The sequence below is a fragment of the Panthera uncia genome (genome assembly GCF_023721935.1).
Source record: "Panthera uncia isolate 11264 chromosome C1 unlocalized genomic scaffold, Puncia_PCG_1.0 HiC_scaffold_4, whole genome shotgun sequence".
Taxonomy (NCBI): domain Eukaryota; kingdom Metazoa; phylum Chordata; class Mammalia; order Carnivora; family Felidae; genus Panthera; species Panthera uncia.
The window spans coordinates 72,078,729-72,087,593 of record NW_026057585.1 but is presented as its reverse complement, the minus strand read 5'-3'; the positions used below and the strand labels follow the sequence as shown (position 1 = coordinate 72,087,593).

Below are 8,865 nucleotides of genomic sequence, written 5' to 3'. Positions count from 1 at the left end.
GACATCTAGAGTGTATTTGTGGGGTTAAAAAATAATAATTAAAAAAAACAAACAAACACAAAACTCCCCCCCGTTAAGTCCCGAAGGTTAAATGGCCGGGCAATCTGACTCCAGTGGAATCAAAGTCCAGGAAGGCCTATACGGTGGCCGGTTAGAGGCAAAAACGGACAGTTCGTTACCGGAGGAGGAAACTAACATGAGGGGATGTGACCCTTCCAGATGCCTGCCCGCCCACAAGTCCCGCTAGCTCAGGGTCACCTCTGCCGCGCTGTGGGTCGAAACCGGCACGCCTCCCCCGACGCGAAGAAGGCTGGCGCCGGCGTGCGGCGTAAGGTAAAGGTCCGCCCCCTCGCTATTGCGGCTGCGCGGGGACCTGGAGCCGGGCTGGGGCGCGGCGCCGGTGGCGGTAGAGTGTGCGCCAGTGTGGGGCGCACCCAGGAACTGATGGCGGAAGTGGACCTGGTCGCCGAGTTCCCCAAGCCTGCGGGAGCTGCGCGCTACGCCGAGGTTATGGCTCGCTTCGCCGCCAGGCTGGGCGCGCAGGGCCGGCGGGTGGTGTTGATCACGTCCGGCGGCACCAAGGTCCCCCTGGAAGCCCGACCAGTGCGCTTCCTGGACAACTTCAGCAGCGGGCGGCGCGGTGCCACCTCGGCCGAGGCCTTCCTGGCCGCGGGCTACGGGGTCCTGTTCCTGTACCGCGCTCGCTCCGCCTTCCCTTTTGCCCACCGCTTCCCGCCCCAGACCTGGTTGTCGGCGTTGCGGCCCAGCGGCTCAACCCCTTCGGGCTTGCTGAGCCTGGAGGCCGAGGAGAATGCACTTCCGGGCTTCGCGGCCGCTCTGCGGAGCTACCAGGAGGCTGCGGCTGCCGGCACCTTCCTTGCCGTGGAGTTCTCCACTTTGGCGGACTATTTGCATCTGCTGCAGGCTGCGGCCCAGGCGCTCAATCCGCTGGGTGCGTGCTCTAGGAGTCCAAGGTTTCCTGCAGGCAGAGCCTTTCTCCCCCAGACACTTTTCCCCTCACCTTTTCATTATCCGCGGTCTCACAGCCAAGGGAGCCTGAGTTGAAAAGGACCCGATCCCATATCCCACTCCGATTTATTACACCCTGTGCTTCTCTCTGCAGGCTCTTCTGCGATGTTTTACCTGGCTGCGGCCGTGTCAGATTTCTATGTTCCTGTCTCAGAAATGCCTGAACACAAGATCCAGTCATCTGGGGGCCCACTGCAGGTGACAGGCGCTTCTCTTCCAGAGATCTGATCCCCCTATAATCAATCTTGGGTTAATTCCCTCTTGATCTGGAGATGGCCTTTCTGCATTCCGTATGTGCTAGGCACTAGGGATACAGAGATGAATAAGACACCGCCCTCCCTCAAGAACCTCACACTCTAGTGAGGGAGCTGGACACAGACATAATTACAGTACAGAGTGATAAATGCTCTAGTAGAGGTACGTACAAAGTGAAGTCAGAGCATGGGGTGAGTGAATCTTGGGGAAGTCAAGGAAGGCTTCCTGGAAGAGATGACTTTAAAACTGGGTTTTAAAAGATGAGTAGAGAGTATACCAGACAAAGTAGGGAAGGTCATTACAGATTGAAGTTTGGAAATGAGCAGTGTGCGGTGAACTGAAATTCTTTGGTAAGGCTGGAGAGCAGGGAGAGTGGGGAGCTGGGCAGGGGGTGGGGAGACTGAAGAGAGCTTACTTCGCAGAAGATTTTGTATTCCCTCTTAAGGAACTTTATCCTGTGGAGCTAAGGAAAACAAGTAGGAGAATGAGACAAAAATTCTTGTTTGAAAAGAACATTCTGGCATCAATAGGAAAGGTAAATTAGAGAGAGCGGTGGGTGTAAGATAACCGTGATGGCTGTAGTTTGAGGAAGGGGTATGGGGTGGCTAGTGGTGTGGTTCAGATGTTGAGATGATCTGGCTTCTTGGAACCTGAGAGAATTCTTAATCATTTATGATACAAGCAGAATTTAAAAGGAGAAACTCTGCCTGTGGGGCACTTGCTGTTCATTTGTTCAACAAATAATTTATTGAGTACCCTCTATATGCCAAATACTATGGCAGGACTTGGAGATAAAGCAGTGTAAAGAAATACACTGTGCCCCTGTGTTGCTTCTCCTTTGCCGAGGAGACCATAAATAAGCCAAGTGCATACTATGTTAGTGGAAAATGCTAAGCAGAAAAATTAAGTGGGGAATGTATGTCTAATCCCTATGCTAGCTTTCTGAGGGGGATATCCTGATAATTATCGTAGTAATTTCACACTTTTAAAAATCTGGGAGCTTTGGCGTATCCTGTATTTTTCGGTTCTTCCTTGAAAGTACACAAACCGACTCAACATTCTTAGAAGGGATCAAAAATGGCATAGTGGGAGTTTTGATCAAATGAAAATAAAAATCAGTTCTGTTTCTTCAGCGCTAAGATGTGTTATGAGTGACAGTGTTTAAGTGGAGTCAAATAGCCATTCTACCGGTGCAAGAAATACTTTAGGCAGAGGTTTAAAAACCCAACTTTAATTAAATTTCTGCCAAAGTTACATTTGGGTTATAGATTTGCATGAACAGATTATTTGCCTTTGTTTATTTGAGTGTTTGGTAAAATGAGGGGAATGTTTAATAAAATATAATGCTCTTTTTCTAGAGCTCTGTTAATGGTAATGAGGGTGGTAGGGCAAGGTTAATTCATGGCTTGTCCCAGGATTTGTAGAAAGCCTTGGAATTAGGTATCTTTATGAACCCTCTAGAACCAAGGCTTTTAAGCCAAGCATGTATAATGCTTTGAAAAGTTTGACAATGAGAAATACCACTTAAACTGACTTAGCCAAAAATCTGAGTCCTTGCTTCCTTAGTTTCCCATGAGATTGACCTGGTAGATACTGAGCTTTGTTTGCTTATTAAGCTTTTCTTTTTCCAATACAGATAACCATGAAGATGGTGCCAAAAATGCTTTCTCCTTTGGTTAAAGACTGGGCTCCCAAAGCATTTATAATTTCCTTTAAGTTGGAGACTGACCCTTCCATCATACTTGATCGTGCACGGAATGCTTTGGAAGTTTATCGACATCAAGTGGTGATAGCTAATAGCATTGAGTCACGACGGTCCTTTGTGGTTATTCTAACCAAAGACTCAGAAACCAAGATATTGCTATCAGAGGAAGAAGTAGAGAAAGGTGTAGATATAGAAGACAAGATAGTGGATGATCTTCATTCTCGACACACGGCTTTTATACATGACAAAAACTGAAGTGAAAAGCCTTTGTAGGATCAAAACTTGTTCAGTGGATCAGGGCTCTTACAAGTGGTGAAAATAAACCCTTTGCTTCCATAAAGACAGAGAAAATGAAGGGAGAAAGCAGTGAGTGGTATGCAGGTGAATATAGTTTGGTATTTGTCTTTTAAAGGTCATTTCATACTCCATAAAAATGAAAACAAGAGCAAAGCAGTTACGACCAAGCCACCTGACACACTCACCTGATTATCATCTGGATTTTGAAAATGAACACAAACTGTTGCTCACCTTTAGAAAAAGAGCTCATTGGGAATTCTATGCCTCAGCATATACATGTGAGGCCTGAATATCAACCTTCTTCATACTATGAGAAGGATTAGGGATGCATGAATGGCCATGCCTTGAAGATCAAATATTTCTTGATGCCTACTATGTGGTAGGTCCTGAGGATTATGAAGATTAAAAAGATGAATAAATATGTCTCTGTTTGGGAAATGGATGTATGAATAATAAAGTGCAATAAAGTATGTGCCCAAAAGCCAACACAATGGAAATGATGTTGTTTTTATCAAAGATGGGAGTAGGAGAGAAGGACCCTTCCCTTGGGTTAGATTCCCTGTAGAATGATGTGCTTCCCCCTACATTTACTTTTTGCTCCTTTTCCTAGATTGACTCTCTATTTGAGATAACAGTTTGCCTTTCAAATATTTTAGAACTGCTCTTAGGGGAAATTTAACTTTGGCTTCTATCCCGGGGCCAGGCAGGGACCTATTAGTGACTTCTGCCTTGAGGGAAGCTTTACAATGTGGTAAGGAGTATGGGCTTTGGAGTCAGCCTAAGTTTGATGGTTCCAGCTGTGTCACCTGTGACCTTTGTAAGCTTACGCCCTTACTCTCACGCTCCTCGTTTATAAACCAGAGATAATAAATCTCTCTGCTAAGTAATGCCCTTTGTGGCAAGGGTTAGATAAAACAGCGAAGATAAAGCATTAGTCTGGTGCCTGGCATTTAGATTTTTCACCTACGCTTAAATTTTCTGGTGTATTTTCTGGTGGTGGCAGTATTATTCTGGTGCCTCGCTTGGTCCCTGAATTCTTAAGATTTCAAAGCAACTTTCACTGTCCTGAGCTTTGGGTTGGGAGTGCACAAGAAGTGTGGTTCAGAAAAATCCCCTAATGATCTGTAGGATGATCCAGAGGCCATATTGAAAAACTACCATTAATAAGTAGATAGAAATAGGAGTTCTACGTATTTGATTTTATTTTTTTTTTAATTTTTTTTTCAACGTTTTTTATTTATTTTTGGGACAGAGAGAGACAGAGCATGAACGGGGGAGGGGCAGAGAGAGAGGGAGACACAGAATCGGAAACAGGCTCCAGGCTCCGAGCCATCAGCCCAGAGCCCGACGCGGGGCTCGAACTCACGGACCGTGAGATCGTGACCTGGCTGAAGTCGGACGCTTAACCGACTGCGCCACCCAGGCGCCCCCGTATTTGATTTTAAATGCTGTTAGTGGAGCACCTGGTCGCTCAGTAGGTTAAGCATCTACCTCTTGGTTTCGGCTCAGGTCATGATCTTACGGTTTCATGAGTTCAAGCCTGGAATCGGGTTCTGCACTGGCAGCACAGAGCCTGCCTGGGATTCCCTGTCTCTGTCTCTCTCCCTGTCCCCCACTCGCGCTGACTCTCTCTCTCAAACTTTTAACAAAATAAAATATAATTAGTCCTATTTCATGGAGTTGGGAAGGGTACCCCCTTGTGTCTAATGACAGGCACAATTTTAGTTGAAAAGATTTGAGTAGAGGTGCCGAAATGCATTGAAATAAATCAGTAAGTCAGGAGATGTGACTCTTTGAGCAGAGGAAAAATAACTGCAGCAATCAGGACTATTCTGTAAGCAGCAGTTTCATTGAACAAAAATTTTAAATTAAGGTCCAATTAGCAAAACCTCAAAGACAACAAGCTGTCAGCAGTGGCTGCAGTACTGAAGGGATAGGAAGCAAAAGACTGATTTTCTTCCCTACATCTATAGCTTTATGTGAATGATGACTGTCATTATGATGTTGGAATGTCCAATAAGAGCAAATGGAGTGAAAACTAGAAGAGATCTTAATGTTTGTTTCTGCCATAATTATTACTTCCCTAGAGAACCATTTCCTATCCTGTTTTGTTATGCTTAAATAAACGCCACTTCCCTACATGCAATTATTTAAAGTGTTTCCCAATTCAGTTTAATTTTCATTTGGAGCACTTAAACAGCATTCACACATGTTAATATTCCAAGAGATTTTTTGTTTGTTTCTTTAACAGCAAATAGGAGTGTGCAAGGGAAGAAATAATGAAAAGGAACATGAGTCAATGAGAGCGAATGAGAAGGCACTTGATCTAGATTGGATGACCAAGGATTGTTTAGAGGAAGTGACACTTGAACTGATAAGTAGGAGTTAAGTGGGCCGGAAGTGATGGTGGTGAGCATTTTAGATCAGAGTGAAAACACTTGCAGGGCTCTTGCACGAGGAAATGGTTGAAGCACTTACAGAAAGTAAGGGATAAGATCTGTCCAGACAACTGGCCAAGCTTTGGAAAGGATCCTATGTGGAACTAGAATAAGACTGAAATGTACCTGTGTGGGATATCAGCAAAGCAAGGGCCCCCAAAACAGGAGTCAAATCAAGCTTTGAAGAACTAGAATCTTCCGATAAGAGCATTTAAATGAAGATGATATAAACCAACCCTCTGTGAAATTGTCACTTAGAAATTATTTTGCATGACATAGGTGGAGGAAGGAAGGGTTCATCCAAACTGAATTTTCAGTGCTTGGGACTTCTCCTTCCTCTCCTCCTCCTCTTCTTCCTCCTCCCCCCCCCCCCCCACCTCTCTTCTTCTTCTCCTCCTTCTTCTTTAGTGCTTAGAACTTCTAAAGGGCTCTGTCTCAGGGACAATTCTAGTCAAGTCCGGTTTATTCATGTTTTACAGTAATAAAGACGGGTCCAAAAATGTGATTTGTCTTAGGCGCCCCAGGTAGTGACGGATCTAGGCTTAAAACTCAGAACTCCTGACCCTCTCCCTTTTAAGAATGAAGTTGCTTCTAGAAAAAAATAAAACCATTAGGCCCGGTCTTTAGATAAGGCCAGGCGGGAAGCTATTTGATAGTTATAAATGCCCGCTAACAAAATGTATCCCCGAAGTAGCAAGCGTGCGCCCGCTTGTGACCATGGTTACTGCAAAGCCAACGGAATGAGCCGTACCTTCAATCCTGCCGAAAAACCCCGCCCCATGACCCAAAAGCCAATGGTGTGCTCTGTCTCCACAGGAAGAGCAGCCCCTGAGCCAATGGTGCGCGTCGTTTCTATGGTTCCCGCCGGAAGGATGCCTTGGCGTCCCTGCGGCCAGCGCGGTTGCTATGACGCTCCGGCCTGAGAAGGCACCTGCAGCTGGCAGCGGAGCAGCGGTGGAGGAGTCGTGCGACTCGGGACTCCCCAAAAGACAATTTCCGACCTGGTTCCTGAGGTTCCCCCTGTTCCCGCTTCAGCCCCGAGGAGGAAAGCGCCTAGTCCCCGTCCCTTTTCAGCATTCTACGTCTTTCCCGCTCGTCTCCCCAGTATGGCCTGAAACAGGAGAGCCTGTCGCAGCTCTGCCTTTGTAGTCGCGGGCTGGAGTGAAACCGCCTGAAGAAGGGCTCGTCCGTCTCCTGGGACCCAGCCGCCCCAGGCCTTCAGGATTAGGCTGCCTGTCTTAGAGAGAGCTTGGAACCCCGTCAGTCAGCTAGGCGGGCGTTCCTTTTCCCACCGCCCAGGCGAAGACTCGGCCCTGCACCGACAACCGCGCCTGAAGGTCCCGGCCCGGACGAAGTCTTCGGAGCCACGGCTTCCCCTGGTTGTAGGCTGTTTTCTGCCTTTTCGCCTTATGTTCATCATGCGGAACCTTAATTCCCGATGAAGCTCTGGAGGCCTTTTGTATCTTCAGCCTCAGACGTCATCAAGTCAGTTACTTTCTGCCTTTGCAGCTACAACCTCATCCATTTCTCTCATCACCCAGAGTGCCAGTTTTCTCATCCTGCTCATTCCACAGCCATTTTCACCCTTTCTTGTCCACGCTGCGCGTCACTGAATGTCCATTCGTCTCCACCACCTCTGCCATCTATAGACCACCTCCCTCTGCTTTCCTACTACAATGCTTTGGGTAGCTAACTATTCCACATTCTGCAGCTCTGGGATCATTTGGAAGATTTTCTCTGTTTCTCTGCACTGTGGCAAGCTTCCTGTCTTGGGTAAACTAGAGACTAACATGGAGAAGCGCACATTGGTAAATACAAACAGTAAATTTCTACAAGCCTAGTGTGTTTTGAAAGTGGAGGGGGAAACAACCAAAATGCATTTTTAGGCCGGTCCCAGGCTTATATAAAGAAAGAAGATTGTTCCTGGCTCAAGTGAATACTATGTTAGGTATACACGATGCTTTCATGCATGTGAAAAGATCATTCAGGATGATCATGTAACAGGATTTCAACTTTCATAAGCCCATATGAATTCAATGCCTTGATACGATAGAATTTTCTGGAGAGGAGATGCTTGAAACAGCATCTCTTGTGCCTTCTCTTCATGTCAGTTTCTTAATTAGAAGGCGTTCCTTGCTGTGTAAGCCAAGAAACAGAAATGATGAGGAGTGGTTGAAAATAAATATTTTTGGCAAAGGAGCACTCTTAGTGGTCCTTAAAAGACTGGAACATAGGACCTTAAAAATAGAGTGAGTTTCATTTAGAGCCAGTGCAATTTCCTTTTAGTTGGAAAACTTTATTTAAATTGTCTTAAAGTATGTGTTCCTTGTTGAGTCTTACTATTTCTTTCTCAGTATTCAGATTTTAATGTAAACCATTTTGAATATATGCGAAGTGTACACTTTGAGAGGGTATTTTGGGAGCCAGAATGATTTGGATATTTTTATTTCTCAGGTCAATTACGACACTTATTTATGATATCTCATACTTACAGCCAGGTCAAGTTTCCAAACACTGAGAAATTCATCTTTCTCTTCTATAATAGATTGGGGGCGGGGGGGGGGGGTGGGTAGAAGTTTTGAAACTTTTTCAGTTCTTCACATTTAATGGATAAATTCTAACTTTTGAAAAAGAGAGTTAGATGCTGTATCGCAAGGGGTTTACCTTTCCCTTCCAAAATGTATATACTGAACAAACATCATGATGGCAACATTGAAAAGTAACTCTTTTTTTAAAGATTTTATTTTGAAGTAATCGCTATACCCAGCGTAGGGCTTGAAACTCACAACCCCACAACACCGAGATCCGGGGTCCTATGTTCTACTGACTAAGCCAGCCAGGCATCCAAACAGTAACTTTTAAAAAATTTCTTTCACGGGGCGCCTGGGTGGCTGAGTCGGCTAGGCGTCCGACTTCGGCTCAGGTCACAATCTCGCGGTCCATGGGTTCGACCCCCGCGTCGGGCTCTGTGCTGACAGCCTGGAGCCTGTTTCGGCTTCTGTGTCTCCCTCTCTCTGACCCTCCCCCGTTCATGCTCTGTCTCTCTCTGTCTCAAAAACAAATAAATGTTAAAAAAAAAAATTTTTTTTAAATTTCTTTCACCCTGCACAGTAGTTCTAAACCCAGGGGGTGATCTTGCTC

The 8,865-nt window shown here is 45.8% G+C and overlaps 2 protein-coding genes across 8 annotated transcripts in view; both read left to right on the top strand.

Annotated features, from left to right (window-relative positions):
* Nucleotides 1–182: 182 nt before the first annotated feature.
* PPCS (phosphopantothenoylcysteine synthetase) lies at nt 183–3,620 on the top strand. 4 transcript variants are annotated; one of them, XM_049617384.1, is made up of 3 exons: nt 183–333; nt 1,124–1,227; nt 2,921–3,620. In XM_049617384.1, the coding sequence occupies exons 2-3, from the start codon at nt 1,135–1,137 to the stop codon at nt 3,242–3,244; spliced, it is 417 nt and encodes a 138-aa protein (XP_049473341.1). In that variant the 5' UTR covers nt 183–333; nt 1,124–1,134; the 3' UTR covers nt 3,245–3,620. The 4 variants fall into 4 exon arrangements, with proteins under 4 accessions (XP_049473341.1, XP_049473339.1, XP_049473340.1 ...); XM_049617382.1 differs by lacking the exon at nt 183–333 and adding an exon at nt 355–952; XM_049617383.1 differs by lacking the exon at nt 183–333 and adding an exon at nt 412–507.
* A 3,030-nt stretch (nt 3,621–6,650) lies between these two features.
* CCDC30 (coiled-coil domain containing 30) overlaps nt 6,651–8,865 on the top strand; it is a 131,588-nt gene continuing 129,373 nt past the window's right edge. For 2 of the 4 annotated variants that reach the window (XM_049617366.1, XM_049617364.1), the window contains exon 1: nt 6,651–7,209. The gene's annotated coding sequence lies outside the window, so the exon portion shown is untranslated. Of the gene's footprint in view, nt 7,533–8,865 lie in introns of all 4 variants that reach the window. The other 2 variants (XM_049617365.1, XM_049617368.1) reach the window with 2 other exon arrangements.

Coding starts and splice junctions, on each gene's coding strand:
- PPCS (XM_049617382.1), top strand. CDS start 445: ATGGCGGAAGTGGACCTGGTCGCCGAGTTCCCCAAGCCTGCGGGAGCT. Junction 953..1,123: donor CCAGGCGCTCAATCCGCTGG/GTGCGTGCTCTA, acceptor TTCTCTCTGCAG/GCTCTTCTGCGATGTTTTAC. Junction 1,228..2,920: donor CATCTGGGGGCCCACTGCAG/GTGACAGGCGCT, acceptor TTTCCAATACAG/ATAACCATGAAGATGGTGCC.